Source organism: Thunnus thynnus, chromosome 16 (assembly GCF_963924715.1).
Source record: "Thunnus thynnus chromosome 16, fThuThy2.1, whole genome shotgun sequence".
NCBI lineage: Eukaryota > Metazoa > Chordata > Actinopteri > Scombriformes > Scombridae > Thunnus > Thunnus thynnus.
The window spans coordinates 5,356,386-5,378,969 of record NC_089532.1 but is presented as its reverse complement, the minus strand read 5'-3'; the positions used below and the strand labels follow the sequence as shown (position 1 = coordinate 5,378,969).

Here is a 22,584-nt window from a genome sequence, read left to right as displayed (position 1 = left end):
CGTAATGTTCTAGTTGCAGTTAATGTACTCAACCTCTCAAGCATATGCGACGATCTGCATCAGACTTCAGAAAAGACTCTAAAAGGCAACATTTTAAATAAGTGTAGCTCTCTGGAGCAGAGCATCTTTTAAATGCTCACTTTTTTAACCTTCATTTAGCCTGCTTCAGTTAACTGTGGCCCCTCCAGTAGATGAGATGGGGATTAATAATCTGCTTTAATAGTTTGAGAACTTAGTCTCCGGCTGGCGCTTCGCTTTTGTACGGTGCAGAATAGAACAATTGCCATTTATTTAACCTGGCAGGTCAATTAAATATAAATTGTTGCTTATAGTCATCGGCAGAGAAACCCCTCGAGGGCGGAGAGCTAGGAATTTAAATATAAGCAAATATCTATGGAGAACAGGTGGAGAGAATCAGTGACTCGGGAATGAGCTAGATTAACTGTTGAGCCTTTATAGAGCTGTTGTGGGTTATTAATTTAAACTTGCTTTCCAACATCCAATAACACACCTGCTCTCAACCATCACTCATCGACTAGGGGTGCTGTCTTGATACAACAGTATTAATGGTAGTCGTTTTTTTTTAACCGGTGCTGTGTTGTGTGTTTTGCTGCAGCGGAGAACTGCTCCGGGTACAGAACATGTGGCCAGTGTCTGGACCAGCCGGGCTGCGGCTGGTGCACCGACCCCAGTAACACAGGAAAAGGTCAGTGTATAGAGGGCTCGTACCGCGGGCCTTTTCAGACCTCGGTACCGGCCCCGTCCACCCTGCCTGGCCTGCCCGCCAGCCCCCAACCGGCCCTCAACGCCAGCATGTGTCCCAGTGAGGCGAAGTACAACTGGTCCTTCATCCACTGCCCAGGTAGGGGAGAATTAGCTCTTCATTTTGTTTTGTAACATGAGATATTTTATTTTTAGAAATCTATTTGAACTCAATGGGAAATTCCACCAGTTTTATACATCCTGATTGGTAAACTTGTCATGTTGTATGATGTGTTCTGTTGCTCTGGAGAAGCATTGTCAGTTTGCTTTCTCAGACGGATGAAATAATCCCTAATGATGTCATAGTGATGTCATCATGGTTATCTCAACTTGGGCATGGACACTACAACTGAAAGCCTTTGTTACAGACTGGGGGGGAGTAATGTTTTTAAAGCTGTGGATTTACTGAGCAGAGAGTGTCGAAGAAAAAGAGATAATTAAGTTAAAAATTGGGAAGTGTAGCATCCAGCCCGTCTTGGGGGCTAAAAGGAAGGATATCTCAGCCTGAGCTGCTTCGATTTTGACCGTTCTTCTTTGTATCTGTCTCTTTCACATCTTTACTGTAGTGCAATACAGATCACTATAGCACCCTATTAAATATCTACTGGAATCTAAGCAATTCACTCATTGGATATTGGATAGAAAAGCAGGAGAGAAGAGAAAAGAAAAGCAGAGCTCACTGACGCGGGAGACATCCGTGAGCGCTGCTTCTCTTTTCATAACATAAGAACGAAGGGAAGACGCCAGCCTACGGCCTGGTCGCAAATAAGGAGAGCGTAAAAGCCGGGAGACTAGCCAGAACCCTGCAGAAACCTTGAGTGAGGCAGAGGGAAGGAGAAGGAGCTCAGGCCACTGCAGGAAAAAGGGACACGCTTCATGGGAAAAGCTGAGGGGTGAATGTGCACTATTATTTTGGCTCACCCCATTAGTTAATATAGCCGGACTATTCCACCTTACATCATATGAACTCTTGAGGCAGCAGGAGACAGAGACAGATAAGTCTGGTGATTTGTTTCCACCTTCTGTGTTCACCAGAGACACCACAAGGTGGCCAGAGACTGGAGACCACCCACACGCTGCAGTCAAAGGACTGCTCTTAGCTGGACTGGACACTGGGCTCCTTTATCACTGAAACATTTTATTTCCTTTAGTGATGTTTTATTTTTTTATAATAAATTAATTTGTTTTTAACCTCGATTTCTGTCTGCATACTGTTTTGGGTCAGCACAACTCCCCAGCAGACATTATTTGACTTTTCCTTAAAGTCATACTCCACACTGGTGGAGCCTTTTGTCTTTTATAAGAAGTGCTGTGTGGTTTATTACAGCCTCATGTAACCTTACACATAATACCAACAATGATAATAGAGTAAGAGAGCTCTGGTATCAGCAGATATCCAAATTCAGGTATCAGAACTGAAAAAAAGTGGATCGGTGCATCTCTACTATTTAATTATCTAAAATATAAAATATCAACATTTCTTTCAGTCATTCATGATTCTCTAAAACAAACAGAAGTAGCAAATCTTACAAATTTGCCAAATAAACATGAGAATGTCACGTGCAGCTTTTACAAATCCCAGACTGTTCTAACAAGTTAACTTACAAATTCATTCATGTTCAGGCCCGGAGCTGTTTATTAAAAGTCCTATTTCTTCTGTTCATGTTCATGCTTTATGTGCATTGTTTACTCTTCGGCAGCTTGTCAGTGCAACGGTCACAGCCAGTGTGTCAACGAGAGCGTGTGTGAGAAGTGCGAGGACCTGACAACCGGCCGACACTGTGAGAGCTGCATCTCCGGCTTCTACGGAGATCCGACCAACGGGGGCAGCTGCCAGCGTGAGTATCCGTGAGCCTATTCAGTCCAGAAGTAAATCATCCAGTCAGTCTTTGCGTGTACAGCTTCATTTAACTCGGCAGTATTTTACAGTTCAGTTTTATGTCAGCCATTTTCCTGATTCCTGGCTGCACAGTAAAGCGATCTCCAGGGATATTAAAGATTTACTCCACTCTACGGCTAATACTGACAGTCAGTCAGTCAAACAACAAATCAATCGTCCATTCCTTCGACAGCTTAATTTAGCTTACCAATATATTACAGCCGCTGTGTATGTTCAGTGATTTTTTGGGAGCCGTAATTCCAGATGTCCCTCTGGAATATATATTCACTTCATTCAACATCAGTGACAGTCAATCAATAAACCAGCCTCTCTGCATATCTTCATGTTGTCAGTATTACGCATTTGATATTTATGCTTCTTTTTTTTCCTCCTCCCTGTTGTACAAGGAGGCCCCTCAAGGGTATTAAAGGCTTGTATTACTTCACAGCTAATCATGACATTCCTTTAACATCGATTTGACTCAACAAACATAACAAGGTTTTAAGCTGTTACAGCATGAGTAAAAAAGTACACAATCAGTACCTCAAAAATGGAGATTATGAACAAATAATAAGCACGTGTGTATATAAATAAGAACAAAATCATAATATGGTTTGTTGTTGCACCAGCTGTCCTACGTATTTCACAGCTGTTTCTACCAGGAGGGTCAGTGGTTTTTAAAGTGATGGACTATATTAATGTTGAAGATGGGAAAACATTAACATTTGTGCAGATATGATAACCGGTCTTCAAAATAAACACATTTAAATCAAACAATACACATTTGGCAGCTGTTAACTGCCGCTACATGGTAGGTAAGAGGTAAGTGACCTTCCACATCCCACGTCTCTTGAGAAGTGGGATGTGGAAGGTCACCTGTGGGTGGAGGATACATAAACCGTGTGGGAGGAGGAGAGATATCAAGTAGAGACTTGGGTCTCCTCTATGCACAGTGCTGGCTCTGGAGCTAAACGGTTGGACAAGGGTTAGACTCCTTTTTGCGACATGTCTCAGATGCAGACAGGATTGCTCTGATTGGTGTTTGTGCAGTGAAGAGCATCTCTGAGTGTCTGGTCTACAGGGAGTCTCTGGGTGGGACACCTCCCAGGGGCTCTGCTGGGAGACCTCAAAGCCCAGGTGACCCAGGACAATGGCCCAGGACAATGATGAGAAACCTAAAGACGGATGCTTAGAAAGAACAGCCTGCCTAATCTGAACCTGAGTGGCGTTTGAGCGTAAGGTAGTTCAAAAGTGAACCTGGTAACCGTTATAGAATTTTCCATCTTTAGGGGTCACATATTGGGTTACATTGGGTCAAGACTGGGCTTTGAGGTCACAGAGTAAGCAACATCAAGTCTTGCAGAGAGAGACACTGCCTCTCCTTGGATATGCAGCTGTCTGTGATGTTTGGGGAAACAGAAGCCTCTCTGATAAAGGCTAAATCAGCATTGCCATGGTTACCAAGTTCGGAGGGGGCCTTCCTAGACAACACAGACAGGTGAATGCGTGGCCAGAATGTACTAACGGTGACCTGAAGTCCCATGCAACGTGACCTGAACTAAGACGGGTAAAATGCAGTTCCTTGTTTAGAAACTAGTGAACCAATTAGACTAATTTTTCATATTGTAGGCTGATCTGCTGAGGTTAAAGACTAAGAGTCAGACCTTCAGAGGGCAGAACGGCATTGGAGCAGAACACTCTGGTGTTTGACCAAGTGCTTTCAATAAACATTTTCAGCATTAAGACATCAAAAGGCTCGTGTGCACGTTCTCCACTGAGGTGCTGACTATCACTCAATATTCTCCACAACAGAAACAGAACACCTTCCGCCAAAGATCGGTGATTGACTTTGTCTGATCGGATCTGTGACTGCATGTCTTAAAACACTCTGAAGAGTGGAGCAGAGCTGTCAGCTGATCACCATCTGGTGGTGGGTTGGATCAGGTTGGCAGGGAAGGCTGTAAACCCAAATATGTAGTGAGGGTGAAACTGAGAACACTTGGCAGAAGCTCCCACGTGCAAGACTCACAGATGTACTACAAAGATGAAGGATCTCATATGAATCAAGAGGATCAGAGTGTCACCTTCTATACTGTGTATAATAGCAGTGGTTTTATGTAAATGGTACATATATTTTTTTATATTTTCCATTTGTTTCTTTTGTTTTGTTCAGCCTGCAAGTGTAACGGCCACGCCAGCATGTGCAACCCCAACAACGGCAAATGCTTCTGCACTACCAAGGGCATCAAAGGAGATCGCTGCCACCTGTGAGTTTCACATTTTATGATGCTCATCCGCCCCGCCGTCTTTGTCTTTAATATCTCTGTAAACTCAAACTTCCGTAACAGTCGCTCAAGCGCCATAGTTACGGGGAAAACCTTTTTTCTCTAGATTTCGTTGTCATGGCTCAGTCTTTATTTGTTTGTCCATCTGTACATCATATGCAGCACTTCTGACACCACGTGCTCAGATTTTGATGGCGCTTGTGATGCATCTCACAAACAATTGGTCATTAATTTAATACTTGGATCGTGCTGATGCTTTTGCAGTAGTTCCTGCCCCCCCAAAAATCCCTGATCCGGTGGTAGCACTTTATTATGGCCGAGACTTTGATGATGTGTCGCCGATGGGTCCAACACAAACCTACTTCAACATGTGTACAGCGTTCATTCAAACAGCAAGGAAGCATCGGTTGTTAATTCACTCCTCGTCCAATATCAGCATTTAGACTCCGTTCCAATGGGGGACTAATGGGAACAAGATTTCACTCACCACTGATTGGGGAAAGAATATAAAGAGACTCTTTTGCAATATCTAAGTCAGTAAGATTCAGAGTTGTACAATTAACAATCTTAGACAGAGCTTATATCACTCCCTCCAGTCTTAAAAAAAAATGATCCAATTGACTCTAATCTCTGCTGGCAAGTGAGCACTTTAATTTATATGCTGTGGCCGTGTTTAATTCAGTATCAGTAATTATGAATACAAACCTCTCACCATGTCCTGTTGTTGGCTTGCCGCAGTCTAGGGTCGTGCAGCTGAGGTCAAAAAGAAGTGTTTTGGCTGCCAAGAATATTTTTCTTGAATTGAAAGATTCAAAAGTCAAGTTGTTTGTTAATATAGAAGTCGTTGCTTGAACCTTTAAGTCTTCTTGGTATGTACAGAGCATATATATATTTATATAAGTAAGATATATGATAAGTGAGGAGCTGGCTTTCGACATTACACATTAATTTATTTAGTCATTAATTTAGTAAGATATAACTCTTTTCCATCATATTTTTCTGTCTGTATGTGATATAATTTTTTGAGCGTGATTCTACTTACTGACCAGGTAAAATAAAGTTGTAATAAAGTTTCGCAAATTAATGGTCAACATCAGCTGTGACGTTTTTGTAGGCAGAGCAGAAGGTGTCTGTTAGTGTCTGTCAGCTTCACCGAGCTTTATTCTTTCATTCCTCTTTCTCGGTTTTCATGTCATTGTGTTGTTACTCTAGCCGACTGAAGGTCAGGACTCATTCCACTGTTGACTGTGTTTTCTCAGCTTGCTGTGTGATGCACGAATGTCCTTCACATTGTTTTTATTAGCAATGAAATCCTCCTCACCTTACTTCCTCTCTTTCTGTCTCCTCTTCTCTCGCTCCTTTCCCCATTTTTGCCCCGTTTCCGTTCATCTATCCTCCACCTCTCTCTTTCAGATGTGAAGTCGAGAATCGTTACCAAGGCAACCCCCTCAAAGGAACATGCTACTGTAAGTGGAAATGCTCGACCCAACGTAAATCTTGCGAGAGCGGACAGTTTTTGCTGCGAGTGGGAGCGGGTGGTCAAAAAATAAACTGCGGGTTACGGGATTCAGCTAGCTTGCTTTTTTTTTTTTTTTAAAGAAAATACCTCGAGGCATCTGGCTGTACAGCTAATAATTTTAAAGCTGCTGTTTGTTTTGTTATTTCTGATAGTGTGATATTTGCAAATGTGGTGATTTGGTAGGCTTCAGCCCAACAGTTGAATAGAAGCTGAGAGATGTTTCTTTATTTCATGAGCTCAATAAAAATAGGCCTAGGTTAGGCTATTACTTAGTCACACCAAGAAAGCACTGTGAGGCCTTACTGTTCTTCCTTGTTCCAGCTAATGCCAAGACAGTTACATGGCTTTTATATCAAAGTAGGTCTCAAATAGTTTGATGTTTAAAGCCATAACAGTTAGAACAGAAACTGCCTTTTTAAACAGGTCACAGGTGGAAAGAATTGAAAGTGAGATGCAGATGAAAGTGAATTGCCAAAAACGTCAAAGGGCTTTTGAAGGCTGCTCTTTCTCTTATTCCTGCTGCTGCAATGGCAGTCATTTCACCAGGGAAAGACTGCAGTACAGTGATCCTCCCTGCAGATTATGTAGATGATGTAGATCAGAAATAGGTATATATGTCAAATCATGGAATTAACTAGCTTTGTCATCCATAGCCCTCAAACCCTTGCTGATCATTATTTCATAGTCTAAATATGTTTTTAAGAATGCAGACTGAGCTGTAGATGATTGTTTGGCTGCCAGAGCGACTTGTCAAGCGGTATTTTTTTTTTTCCATGTCGTTATTGTTGTCAGTGTTAAGGTTAAAATTCCCCAGTATCGATTCAGAACCTGAAAAATGAACAAATGTACCAAGAATTGTATGAACTGCAAACAGATAATTTATTTAAATACATAAATTATACAGAGATGAGCAAAAATAATCTATTTTGCCTATCTAAATCCTTATAAAACCTGCAGTATGAGATGCTAAAAGCCAGGAAGCTTCTATCTTGAGTCACTAACATTCATCAGATCTTCAGCTGAAAATGAATGCAGGCTGGCACATGGCCATATAACCCAGCTTTTATCATGACTTTCACCACAGAACACACAATAAAATCTTTAGATTCATCCAAGAGAGCGTAGAGAGTTTTGTTATAGAAAAAGAACGGGCGTCCGGGTAATTTCCTGCCCCGAGCACTGTGTGAATACATGTTCTTCTGTGATTTTGAAGCTAAACTGATTGAGTTCTTCTTCTTCTTCTTCTTCTTTTGTAATCCCCTCCATACTCTCACATACCCACACCGCCGGCTCGATCACTTCAAACAGACACGCTCCTCATTGACTACCAGTTCACCTTCAGCCTGTCGCAGGAGGACGACCGCTACTACACCGCCATCAACTTCGTGGCCACACCAGAGGAGGTATGTCTGTGATGTGTGACTCAACACCCCACCGTCAGAGCAGATGTCAGTTTTATGAGGATTAAAAATTGTAAAATCAGCACCATATGATGGTGATAATGAATTTTTTTTTTCTTGCCCCGTGCTTATTATCAAACAACTTCTTCATAAGATACTTTTCCAGGTGTATCATTATTATTTTCGTGATGATATTAATAATAAGTTAGCTAGTTGGTGAAAAGTTAAAACATGTACAAGACATATATACAGTATATTCACAACACACAATTTTCATACACATAGTTACACATTAAATAAAACAATTAGAAGAGCATTCAAAACAGTGGAGTATATGAAATATTTCAATTTTTTTAAAGGAAAAAATGCATCAACCATAATGATGGAAGGATTTGCCAGTTGGCTTGAGTCCCATTGAGACTGATATCTCATTTTTATTGGAGATTAGGGCATAAAAGAGTACACAAATTAATGTATAACTAAATAATTACCAAGAAAGCAAAGAACAAAACTTAAAAAGCATAAAGCACTGGCAAAAAAACAACTAAACATGATGTATGTAAGCCCTTAAACATAATTACAACTGAGTACACCCCTGTGCAGTATCACTAAAATGTTAAATGATTCAACATGGTATCATCTTACAATAATTGTAATATTTTTAGGTTGGAGTGTAGGGTATTTGATCTTATTTATAATTTAAAACAAACAGATGAGATAGACTAAATTTGAAAATACAGGCCTCAAAGTACAATGCAGCAAAAGTTGAGTACACCTGTGACTTCCAATTACAACTAATTACCTGTACAAGGTTATAAAAGAACCTATGAACAATTTTGATTGGGGTTGTGTCTAATACATCATGGTAAAGAATTACCTTAACAAGCAAGAAACCAAATTGTGAGACTTCATAAAAGATTAGAGAGGGTCGGCTACTGAACAACAAGCCAAAACACAATTGCAGCAGTGATTTGGAGGTACAAGAAGACCTATACTACCAATAACAGAAGGCAAAGTGGTTGTCATGGCAGTATGCACAATTCACTTTTCACACAACCTTGCATTTAAAAACAGATGGGTAAGTGCTTTTGACTTGCCACAAGGATTATCTGTGGAAAGTGGTGTTTCAGTGGCTGATCAGACAGTGCGAAGGACATTTTGTGAAGTCAACCTCTACAGACGACATCTAAGAAGAAAAACCATTTTCTCACAAAACGGCACAAAGAACATGAACATGAAAAGAAGCTTGATGAATACTGGCGGCACATGCTTTGTTGTTATGAAACCAAAATAAACTTGTTTGGATAAGATGGGTCTCAGCATGTTTGATGTAGACCTGGCCAGGACTACCACAGGGACTGCGTAGTGCTTACCATGAAACATGGAGGTGGGAGTGTGCTGATAAGGGGCTGCACGAGTGCAAAAAGTGTAGGGGAGATGGCACTATGAAGGCTACATGGGTGTCGGGCTTCACCAGGGTTGTCCAGTTTCCAGTGTCCAGTTTGGGGACTTCAGGATTGCTTTGCTGCTTTTTGCAGATGATTCTGGTTCTGTTGGCTTCAACACACTGTGACCTCCAGCAGGCACTGGGACGGTTTTTACAACTGTATGTGAAGCGGCCGGGATGAGAGTCAGCACCTCTAAATCTGAGGCCATAGTACCAGAAAAGGATGGACTGCTTCCTCTGGGTTGAGAGCGAGTTGCTGCCCCAAGTGAAGGAGTTCAAGTATCTCGGGGTCTTATTCACGAGTGAGGATAAGGTGGAATCGTGAGGTTGACAGGCGGATCAGTGCAGCATCAGCAGTAATGCGGGTGTTGTACCGGACCATTGTGGTGAAGAAAGACCTGAACCAGAAGGCAAAGCTCTCAATTTACCAGTTGATCTATGTCCCAACCCTCACCTGTGATTACAAGCTTTGGGTAGCGACTGAAAGTATGAAATCGAGGATACAAGCGGCCAAAATGTGTCTCTTGGAGAGGCTCTGGACTCAGCCTCCGACATCTGGGGGGAGCTCAGAGTAGAGCTGCTGCTCCTTCGTATCGAAAGGAGCCAGCGAGGTGGTTTGGGCACCTGGTTATGATGCCTCAGGCACGTCCAACTGGTAGGAGACCCGGGGCAGACCCAGAACACGCTGGAGAGACTACATATCTCTTCTGGCCTGGAAACGCCTTGGGATCCCCCAGGAGGAGCTGGCAGGAGAGGAATTTTCCATCATGACAATGATCCCCAACACACTGCCAAAATCACACAAGAGTTTTTTAAGGAAGAAAATAGTGAAAACTATGACCTGGCCCAGTATGTCCCCTGACCTGAATCCAATAGAACACCTTTGGAGTATTTTAAAGCAGAAAGTAGAGCAACAAAACCCCTCCAGCAAAGAGCAGCTGAAAAAAATCATGTGTGAAGAATGGCAGAATATCTCTCCACAGAGTTGTGCAAGACTGTTTTCATCCCTGCCCAGGAGGATTGAATCTGTCTTCAAAAATAAAGGCAGGCATACCAAATATTGAAAAATAAAATAATGGAGTCTCACTAATGAAGGTTGTACTGACTTTTGTTGCAGTTTGTTCATAAAATATGAACCTTTAATTACAGTCTAATTAGTCAAACATTCATTTTTTATTAATTGGCTTAATTCTTCTTGGGTTTTGTCTAAAAACAAATAAAATTGTATTAAATGGCCTGGATTTGTTATTACCATTTTAGTGATATTGACCAGGGGTGTACTCAGTTTTGTTATATACTGTAGTTGTATTTTGGGGGGAAAATATGTACAAAACAAAAATGATTTAAAAAATAGAAAATATATAAAGTACCATTCAAAAGTTTGGACACACCTTCACATTCTCTGAAATGAGAAAGTGTGTCCAAATGTTTTACCGATACTGTATAATGAAATGAGTAAAACTCAGTTATTATCAATCACATTTAAAAAAAAAAAAAAAAAAAAAAGGAAGAAAAAATGACCACATGATTCTCAGTTGAAGTCAGTCTTGCACTGATGAACACAGAATGACTTTAGCAATGTGAGACTGAAATGTGTTGTTGTAGCGTGAACTACACTCATCACACAGTCAGTCACACAGATGTTTCCCAGCAAACCGAGGCTTGTCCAGCCCTGTTTACCTGGCTGCAGCATCTGGAGCACAAACTGAAACACAAGGATCTTGTATGACAGATGGCATTTCCTCTGCCTGACAAAGTTTGAACCAAATGGTAACAAAGGCACAACTGTAGTTCTGACAGAGGAACTAGAGTGGAGGTATGCAAAAATAAAAGTTTTAGAAGTTACAGACAATGGCATTTTGATGATGTCTTGCTTCATTTCATGGATTTCCAGTAGAAATGTACCTTACCTCCATCTAAGGTAAAACTTGCTGACTGAAGATCTTTCGGGTGCTTTTAATTTGACTGATTGGAAGGATTTTAGCAACTGTTTAGTGAGCCAAAGTCCAGATATGCTTCAAAATTAATAGCATAGAAAAAAATCTTATTCAAATGTAACCAATCAAACAAAACAAAAATTTCTACATTATACATCTTTGATACCATACTTTAATATTTAAGAAAATCTTAAAATTTACATAATAAATATAAGAAAATAATCTCCTCTAAACCTTTTCAAATGTTTATTTTATTGTTTGAGAGACATTTATTATGACCAGAGCTGCATTTCAATCACCCAGTAAGCAGTAATCAGGTCTTGATTTACACCTACTTGGGCTGATATCACTTTTCAACTGCACTTACGGTATTTTGATACATATCATTTTCGTCATTCATTCTTATTCAAACATTTGTTTTGCTAATTCAGCTTCCATTAGCTGTGCAAATTTGCTCAAGTATGCAGTACAGTAACTGTTTGTGCAACTGCAAAGTGGTGTTGACCTGGTGGAAAAATCCCCTGCTCTGTGTTTACAGTAAAGCGGAGAGGCCTTTTGACCTGGTACAAATAATGTTTTGTTTCACATCATTTTATTGCTTTATAATTAATGTCAGAAAAAGGACTGCAATACTACTTACTACTACGGTCTGTGAATTGTACATTCACCATACACTGAATGCACATTCTACTGCACTGTCTAGAAGATATGACGTCAGTGTCGGTGATGAAGATGATGTTGATTGCGTGTTTTCTGTGTTTTCTTTCCCCCATTCAGCCAAACCGAGATCTTGACATGTTTATAAATGCATCCAAGAACTTCAACCTGAACATTACCTGGGCCACCAGCTTCACCGGTAGGTCCCACCAAACAATGCTGAAACTATTTTATATCATTGTAATTATAATATCTCTGGGTTTTGGGCTAATGGTCAGACAAAAGAAGCACTTTGAAGATGTAACCATCGACTCTGGGAAATTGTGATTGACATTTTTCACTTGTTATAGACTAAATAATTAACCGCAATGTAATTGATTAATCAATAATTAAAATAACTGTTGGTTGCAGTCACCTTAGACATAATTCAGTTAAACATCAGGTGATGGTAGTCACTTTACCACATTAGTTAAACCAGTGAACAGTGTGTAAATTTTAAACACATTAAAAAAACAATTTAATTTTGAAAAATATTTTTTAAAAATTCCAAAAGTTTTGAAACTCAACAGGTTCACTTAAAAGAAGTAAAGATGTGAAGTGCATCTTTTCTTGGTGAACAAAAAGTGTTTTTTCTTTATTTTAAATGACACTCGGTGGACAGAAGTGCTCTTTGGGCCACAGTGACTGCAAACAAGAGGAAAAAAATGCTCTTTTTTGTCCTTTTGTTTGCCGTCCACAGGGTCGTAAAATTTACTGTTTGTATAAGAGAATGAAAATCCCTTTACTAGATATATTTATTTTAGTAATTTTTGGAAGTAATACAGATATTTAAGTTTTAAGCTGTATTAAAGACAAATACTGAAACACAAATATATATCTCATAATGTGAGAAAAGCAATAAACGTGTCATAGCTGTCTTTCTTTTTGTCTGTTTCTCTGTTTCTACTTCCTTCATTGTCTGTTTTCCCTCTGTCTCTCACCTCCTCTCTTTATTTTATATTTTTATTTTACCCATGTTATGCCTTTCTGTCCTTGTCCATCTAACTTTTTACTATCTTTACCTATTTTTTACGTCCTCCCAATTTCTCCCCTTCCGCCACTTCTTCATCAACGTCCTCCTTTTATGTTCTGTACTCTATCTATTTCCCTCTTTCCTGTTCTTCTTTCCGTCATTCAGCAGGAACCCAGACCGGAGAAGAGATTCCTATCGTCTCCCGGAGCAACATCAAGGAGTTCAAAGACAGCTTCTCCAACGAGAACTTTGATTTTCGGAACAGCCCAAACATAACATTCTTTGTCTACGTCAGCAACTTTACATGGCCCATTAAGATTCAAGTAAGCTTTAGTTCATATTGGTAAAACCCTATTTCATTTTGAAATAAAGTAAGAAGTTGATTGTGCTATTGTATATACAGACATGGTTGAAAACATTGGTACTCTTCTACCTTTTTTTTTTTTTAAAAAAACTAAATTTTCTCTATCTTTCTCTATCCATCATTCTTTATTCCACATTGAATATAACTATGATTTACTATTCAACATATTATCACATTGTGGTCAGAGATGGGATTACATCCGTAGTGATAAGAACTACCATAAAGAATGAATTGAAAAAGTTTAGAGAGTTAAACTCTATTCCTGTTCCTCACACGCGGGAACTTTGTATGTATGTTCAAGACATAGTTCAGGATGTCTCAGGCATGTTTTGAATGGGCACTACAGTTCAACTGATCTACTGCCGCTTAACTCACAATTGTAGTCTCCAGATATTCTGAATGTGAGGCGTTTAGGGAGCATCAGTAAATTGTATCGTCTACTGATAGTCTGCATGAGAGGCGTTTAGGGGACGGGCACAACTCTCTCTAGGTATCGAGAAATCACTGAACTAATTTAATACAATAAAACAAATGAAAATGGCCAAAAATATTGGCACCCTTAACTTAATATTTTGTAGCGGTCTTACGAGGTAATAACTGCAGTCAAGCACTTTCTGTAACTCTGAATAAGGTTTCTACACTTCTCCACTGGTAGTTCAACCCACTATTCTTGAGCAAACTGCAGGTTTCAGCTCTTACCACAGATGTTCAATAGGAATCAGATCAGAACTCATAGCAGGCCACTTCAGAACAGTCCAACATTTTCTTCTCATCCTCTCTTGGGTGCCTTTTGATGTATGTTTGGGGTCATTATCCTGCTGGAATACCCATGACCTGTGACTAAGACACAGCTTTCTGACGCTGGGCTGTGTATTTCCCTCCAAAATGCCTTGATAGTCTTCTGATTTCATTTTGCCCTGCACAGATTCAAGGCACCCAGTGCCTGAGGCAGCAATGCAATCTCAAAACATCACTGAGCCTCCTCCATGTTTCATGGTAGGCATGATGTCCTTTTCTTTGAAGGCTTATTTTCTTCTGTAAACATGGGGTTGGTGTGATTTACCAAAAAGCTCTAATTTTGTTTCATCTGTCCAAAGCACATTCTCCCAGAAGGACTGTGGCTTGTCAACATGCATTTTGGCAAAATCCAGTCTGGCTTTTTTTGTGTCTCCCTCTTTGAAGTGGAGTCTTACTGGGTCCTCTACCATGGAGCCCATTTTCATTCAGACAGTGACGGATGGTGCGACTTGAAACTATTGTACCTTGAACTTGAGGATCAGCTTGGATCTGTATTTAAGTTTTCCTTGGTTTGTTCTCGACCATTTGGGCAATCATTCTGTTCAATCTCAGGCCAAATTTTCCTCTTGTGACCACGTCCGGAGATGTTGGCTCCAGTTCCATGGGCCATAAACTTCTTAATAATATTGGCAACAGTGGTCACAGGAACATCAAGTTCTTTGGAGATGGTCTTGTAAGCTTTACGTTGACAATGCTTGGCTATTACCTTTTTTCTAATGTCTTCAGACCACTCTCTAGTTTTCCTGCTGTTCAATGTGATGCACACAGTGGTACAAAACAGCAGAGTGAGTAATTTTCCCCTTTTAAACTGGCTGCATGAGTGATTATAAAATTGAAAACACCTGTGACACTAATTAAAACACAATAATCTTCTTGAAGTATCACTACAAATCAATTATTTCTTACAACTTCTACAACTTCTAAAGGCACCAGTAATTTTGTCCAGGCTATTTTAGAAAGTCTTTGTAGAAAAAGCATGAATTCAGTTATTTTCACAACTTTTTTGTTTTGTTCCACTGCAAACCAAACATAGACATGCATTGATAATAAAACTATTTTAATAAGATGCAAGGGTACCAATAATCTCAGCCACGTTTGTATTACTGCATGTTTATCAGTCATTGTAAGCAAAACCACACTTTCATTTGTGAAGAAAAGGTAGGTGAAGAACAGACAACACTACAGTCTATTGTGATGCATTTAAATCACATTCTGCTGAAATTATGATAGAAAAGATATATGCTGTTAAGCCTGTCATTATAGTCCAATATTCATGATATATTATGATACAAATCTTAGGTCTTACCCCCTTAAGCTGCATTATAGGCAAGATATTTATATTCAAATTAACAGCAGGGTGTCCAAATAATGAGAGACAAAATGACACGTTTAGCTATGACATTTAAGGATTAGCATCCACTGATGAACATGGGAAGCTCACTGGTTAGATATGCTTGAAATCTATAAATAAGAGGCTTTTTTTCTTTGACAGCATGGGAAAGTAGGACTGATTCCTGGAAACTTGAAAATGTGAGTGAAAGGGAGAGAGAGAGAGTTGATTTGAAGAATTGATCTTCAGTTTTGCACTTTAACAAAAATATTAAAATGATTCCAACAGGTGTGTCTTGCACTGTTTGTGGCAGCTAACTTGGAAATTCACTAAATGCAGCTTTAGAGCTCAGTCACGTTGGTTCCTCAAGTAATACACACACAAAGATTTAAAGAGTAGCATGACTTAATGAGAGTATGAAATTCAGTAAAAGCATTATTTACTCAAGTAGAACTTTGTGTACAAAGGGAAAACAGGCCAAGCTGTCCTGAATATTCACTGCTGCTGCTCGGAGTCATTGTCATGTTTGTATGCATGCTCATGTGTAAGCTTATTACAACTGACTGTAGCAGCACTACTTATGCTGAAATGAATGTATTCATGCACTTTGAATAAAAGCATCTACAAAATGGCACATGTCAGGTCTCCTAATATGCGTTCATGTGCACAGTTATCCCAGATTGAACTTATATGCGTGCAAATAAATAAACCCTTGCATATACTTATAGCCCCACATACTGTATTTTGGATCCGTTTTCTCACTGTGACTGGTCATCTTGTCTGATTTACAAGCCACTTTTCTACTCTATTAACCAAAAAGTTGGCTGGTAAAATGGCAAAATGTAAATGTTGGCGGTCACCAGTAACATGTGGTCAGTGAGGGGGGGGGAAAAAAAGTTTCCTGCCCTTGATGTGCAGGAGCTTTTCTCCAGTGTTGATGTGGCTCCTTGGCAGTAGTAGTGAATAGGGCTCAGTATATTGCTTGCCTGGTAGCTGGCGGTGTATGTGTGTGTGTTTATGCAGCCAAGTTACAACCACCGCTGCACTCGGTGAACCGCTGCCATGTGGATGGCTGGCGGAGAGAAAATTGTCCCTCAACAGTACTCCTGCTGTACATCAGCAGCAAAGTCGTGGTAGCGTAAAGTTGATGTTTAGCGCCTGTAATTGTTGTATTTGCAGCAGCATGAAAGTCAACTCGTTTCAGTCGGTTAATTCACTGTTTGAACTTTCTTCAAAGTTAAAAATGTAGATGGTATATGGCCACATGGTTATCAAAACAAAGATAGTTTGATATGATAGAACTGGCAGAAAGGTGGGATTTTGAAATGATTTTTATAGGCTCTGTTGGTTTGACTTTTTAGTTACTCACTGTAGTGCAGCATGAAATCAGCACTGAAGATGCAGTTTTCCAGGAACATTAAGTTCACCAACTCAATTTTATTGGATCTTTAGAAAATGGATGCCAATTTAAACAGATCTTGTCTTTTTGCCTGTCCGTATATGCATGAAAATACACTTGGATGTTTGCGTGTTTCACCACCTACATATTGCATTCAATCTCTTGCTCTTAAAAAGTACTTCATAAACTAGGTGACTGAAATCATTTTACATTATAAACTAGATCTGTTTCTCTCATTACACAACTACTCTTCTCAAATGCATTAGTACCAGCACTTACAGTGAGGTAGTGTTCAATTTGACATACCCCGTGTATCTACCTGCTTACATGTGTAGAGGTGCTGCCGCTAAACCTGTTCATGATCTTTTAAGTAGGTTTCCAGATTTATGCTGTCTGTGAAAAATGTATCATTCACATGTATAGTGTGTGCATGAGTGTTTTTTTGTGGCATGTTAAAGGATCAAGTAAACCTAGCATCAATACTGAGTTTGATGCAGAGAATTACTGCACTGCCAGGATTGGCTGCTGCTGGTTTGGGAGCGTGAAACTCTCTGGGCCTGGCTCTTTGTGCGCTCTGTGCAGCCCGGCTCCCTGTGTGCCTCCCCGATCAGTTCTGGAAGTGATTTAACTGGTTGCCCCATGCAAGCTCCTTCCCCCCTGCCCTCCTCCTGAAGGAGAGAAAAATCCTGCCTCCATCTTCCATGTCCTGCCATGTGAGGGGCTTTTTAGTTTTCTCAGCTTCTGAACTCCAGCTGTTGATAGCCAGCCTCAGGAGGTCTATACAGCAGAACAGAAAGCTTACTGTCGCCTTCCCTCTCTCTCAGACACCTCTGGTCAACCTCACCTTCTGTCTTTCTGGGTGTGGAACATGTAGAAGATCACCCCTGTCCTTGAAAACTAAAGCATGCAGGTGTGCTAGCATGTCATTTTTTCTTCCTTGCACTCATGGAACTTAACCTGCGTCAGCGAGGTAACATTTTCCACTTGTTTCTCTTTCTTTTCCTGTCACCGCTCCTTGTCTTGAAATCATTATTTTTCATTATTTCCTCTTAATAACAGCCTTCCATTTTTCTATTGTTTCCTCACTTGCTGTCTTTGCCTTCAAGTGGTCTTTAGCAGTGTGGCATTGTGTGCGTATGTAATCGTAGGCGGTTGGTCCTCCAGTGTTGGCAGGCAGAGATCGGAGTGTTTGGAAAAACGGTTCATAAACAGCAGCCGAGAAAGAGCAAGGGCAAAGTGGAATGTTAAGTTGAAACACATGCTGCATTCAGAGTGGGCTGTGTGGAAGCTAAGCTCTCCAGGCTTTAGTGTGCAACTATACAGAGCTCACTCTCTTTCTTTCTCTCGCTCGCTCGCTCACTCTCCAACACACCACCTCAAGGTTGCATCTGTTTGCTTTCACGTGGTCGGAAGCGCCGTCGGAACAGCGCGCGTACCTGTTCGAGACGCAGCACATGTTTTTGTTCTGTTGCATCGACGCCACTTGTTGCATTCACTGCCCAATTTATTGCATTTAATCAGCTGCACACATTACAAAACTGAACAGTTTTCCACATAACATGTATCAGGTAAAATATAGAAAGCTTCTAAAAAGCACAGATGTTGGATTGCAGGTAAAATCGTTTCGACCTACCAGAAATGAGATCTTTTACAATGGTCAAAGTGTCTTCCATGATGACTTCATCACCGTCAAGGGGTTCAGCTCATCAAAGCAGAATCAATTGCACTGATTAGTCAGCAACGGGTTCTCCCACCCCTTTTTTTTTTTTTTCTTTTTTCCCATTCTTGATGAAGAATAGATCTGAATTTAATGATGTTTGTAATGAAACGCAAATCCCAGACTAATTACATTAAAGAGCTGTGATCTCCTGTTCCGTGCCTTAGTGAACATGTCATGATATGGTAGAGATTAGAACAGCCTCCAATTTAATACCCTGCTGTGAAGTAGCGGCAGCTGTAGCTATCAGCTGGCTGGGCCGCTCTGCGTATCTGTGTGGACTCATGTAGTGTTTATCTGGGCCATGCATGGCTGCCTGATGGGTGCGTCTTGATACTGATCACAGAGCGGTGAGGAAATAGAAATAGAGCAGTTGAAACAGTGGTTGGTACACCAGGAAATCAATCAGCTACTAATTATTTTAACATCAATTAAATTTTATGCAAACTAACTAACTTTAAAAATAAAAAAAGATACAATGTATATAGATAATTTATAGAAAATATATAAAAATAAGTTGTGTAAGGTTAAAAAGTAAAAAATTAATATAAAATTGGAAAGGAAAATATTAAAAAATATATATAAACAATATGAAACAAAACGCAATGAATTGTTTTCCACTGCAGTATAGTAGATCAATTATATAAGACAAAACTTTTGACAAAATTTCATAACAAAATAGCAAAATAAGAGTTTACATCCATGCTAGTTGCCCTTATAGGTTGGACAGTGTCAGCATGCTAACATGCTCATAACGATAATCCCAATATGCTGATGTTTAGCAGGTGTAATGTTCACAATCTTGCAGTAAACACTAAGTACAGCTGAGGCTGATTGGCCACAAATCGAAGTATCGGACACACTGAAATTTCAGCTTGATGATGCCCTCAATGGGATCACCGAAGTTATTATAATTCATCCTGAGGGGGATCTGAATATCTGTACCAAGTTTCATGGCAACCCATCCAATAATTTGTCTAAAAACACAAATAATCAACCTCATTGTGGTGCTACAGTGGATCACTAAAGTCAGCAGGATTCAGCCTCTGGGAACCATGATGTCTGTACTCCAGAGCTACACTAGTGGTGTGAATAAAAATCCATACAATACAATAAAAATATAACACACCACCCATGAGAAACTATTTAAAAAAATATAAATATATAAAAAATCAAGATAAAAAACCCTAGATGACGGCAGATTATTGCACAGAAGTAGAAAACCAACCTCCCACAGGTATCTTTTATCTGCGTTCGTCTGATGGATGCAGCTGGAGCTGTTCTGTTTTCATGAGCAAATTTTTAAATGTTATGCAGTACATCCTGGCACATGACAAACTTGAAGGTGCACATCCACACATGCATAGAAGTATTTCACATACACACACACACATTTCAGCTCATTCATACTTGAAATTCGGTTTCCTTCTGCCCTTTTTCCTTTTTTGGTGGAACCTGTTGCGCAGCCCTCCCTCGTACCAATAATGACACTTTTCTTCAAAACTCCAATATGGTTCAAGTGGCTGTCACAAACCATTAAAGGCAGAATATTTCCAGTCTTAATGCCCGGCGGCAGGCTGACAGGCCCCGCTGCGAGATCCTTTTGCGGCCCCTAAAGAGAGAGTCACCCTCTGCTGGGCACATAACGAGAGCGTCACCCCGGGCCGACCGCCACCACCATCAGCCTGCCTCTCGGTGACAAAGCACGGCACGCGGCTGACATTTGAGATTAGTCGCTACAGTAACTGTTATTGCACGTCTTCTCAGCGTGGCGGTCTGCCTGTACTTTTTCAAAATGGTGTTATGCAGTGATGACATGATGCTAAAGCACCTATCATTGCTTTCCTTGTGTTTAGTCATTAAGCTTTGTGGTTGTAGTGAGCTGTTCTGTCATTAGAAGAGAACGTTACGTATCTCTAATCAACTAGAAAAGTAGATGGCTTTGTTAGGCCGCTGTCACAAAGTATACTCGGTTTCAGCACACCAGCTGACAGTCGTCCTTTGATAATCCTAAGCTTTGCTCTTCAAAGAATCATTGCCACTCAAAGTTTCAGACAAACTCTGATAGTTTTTCTTTAATACTTTGATTTTTTTACCTCCCATTTACATTCATGAGCACCAAAAGTAAAATATTCCCTCAAAACGATTATCTTAATTGCAAGCGCCTGATTGGCTTCTTAGAAACTCTGAATAGTTTCAAAAAAAAAATTGCTCCGTGGTGCTTTGTGGAGGTAAATGGAGGACCTTTTCTTCTTTTTTTTAATCCTGCTTTTATTGGAGAAACGCTGAGAAAAATCAGGAAAAGGGAGCTGCTTCAATGTGTTTTAGATTTGGTGTCAAAAACAGCAAGGATGACGAGGAAAATATTGTCGTTCTGGCTATTCACCTCACAATTTTTATCGTAACTGCTGTGGGTCACAAAAATATACACCAGTAGCATGATTAAGATTAGTGGAGAAATGATTAGTTGATTAATTTAGGAGTTAATTGACAGAAAAAAGTTGTGATTGTTAACTCATTTAAGTCATTTAACAAATAAAAATGTATAACACTTGTTGCTTCCAGCTTCTCAAATATGAGGATTTTCTGCTTTTTTCTGTTTGATATCACTGAAATTTTTAATATATTTGCGTGTTGAAATCTTGGTTGGACAAAACCTTGGTCTCTGGGGACTTATGATGATCATTTTTCACCTTTTTCTGACATTTTGGAGAATTAATTAAAAAAAAGAACAAAATATCATTTAAAAAAAAAAAAAGTAATCATGAGTTGCTCAGAGTCATTAATGGCATTTTTGCACCCTGATCGACATCAAACACCAAATTCTGGTGGTGTAAGCATTTGAGATACACTTGTAATTAAACCATAAACCACTCCAGTGTCAGTCACCTACCCCCCGACCCTACGCCACTAACATCCTTTTAAAAGTTTTCTCCGTGTGTATTGGCACCCTGAACTTCTCCTCAGTGTTCAACAGTCTGGAGGAAAATGATCACACTGAGGATTCGGCGCTCAACAGTAATCAACAGCAACACATTAGCGAGCCAGATGGTGCTGACTACACAAGTAAATTAGACCCTGGGCCGTTCACACAACACACACATACACACACACACACACACACATACGCCTGTCATTTCACCACAGGCTAATGCCTTTGGCCCTGTGTTATTGTGTAAAGTCACTGCAGATCTATATACATTCTGACCCATCAAGTGTTTTCTATGCATACATTGTAATTCTTGATCACATATTAAGTATTCATAGACTAATCTGACATGCTCACAGCTGGGTTTTCTGGCTTTTGTCTTTTTTTTTTTTTTTTTTCTTCCTCCTGCTCCTTTTTTCCAGAGGAATTATATGCAAATCCCTGCTTTGCTGAAGAATAATAAGCAGGAGCAGTGATGAGTTCTGGTCCAAGGTGTCACCTCAAGAGAGGAGTGTGTGAGGGGAATTCTGCCATTGGCAGGAGGCGCAGTACCTCCAGGTTTCCAGAGAGAGGCAGTGTTGTGTTGTGGGCAGCATTGTTGCGGCAATGTGTTCATTGTGAGGCTTTTTTTTTTTTTGGGGGGGGGGGGGGGGGTAGTGTGGGAAGAGGGGTTTGGGGAGGTGGTAAAATACTGCCAATGTTACCCCTGGCAACCTTGATTAAGACAGGATGTCATTAGTACAATTGCTCTTGTGATGATTACATAGTGAATATTTCTGCCCACATGTGAAGGAATGATTTTTTAATTTTTTTTTTATTTATGTTTGCATGAGCTGTGGGCAGCTGAAAGGCCCGGCTGCTGGCGTGTTGTTGCTTTGACAGGCGTGCAGTCTGGAACACAGATAAGCAGACAGACTGGGAACCTCCCAGTAGTTGTGAATTAGGAGTTGTGGGTACCATAAGGAAGAAGAAAAACCCTTGCAAAGTGCTTATCTTGAGACAGTGATTTAGCTCGTGAACCGCTACAGAAATTGTACAAGCAGATCAACAACATAGCGTCATAAGTACACATGCAGTATATGACCTACAATATAAATATATGCAGTGCACATGCATATGATGTCTGCCGTGGTGAGCAGAGGCAGTATT

General features: G+C 40.2%; 1 protein-coding gene across 1 annotated transcript in view; it reads left to right on the top strand.

Annotated features, from left to right (window-relative positions):
• Positions 1-22,584, top strand: part of atrn (attractin) — a 144,968-nt gene that overhangs the window by 51,345 nt on the left and 71,039 nt on the right. Inside the window, exons 18-24 of the mRNA XM_067615246.1 lie at positions 617-862; positions 2,463-2,600; positions 4,815-4,908; positions 6,340-6,392; positions 7,754-7,848; positions 12,007-12,085; positions 13,064-13,221. Of these exons, the coding sequence (XP_067471347.1) occupies positions 617-862; positions 2,463-2,600; positions 4,815-4,908; positions 6,340-6,392; positions 7,754-7,848; positions 12,007-12,085; positions 13,064-13,221 (863 nt within the window). The remainder of the gene's footprint in view (positions 1-616; positions 863-2,462; positions 2,601-4,814; positions 4,909-6,339; positions 6,393-7,753; positions 7,849-12,006; positions 12,086-13,063; positions 13,222-22,584) is intronic.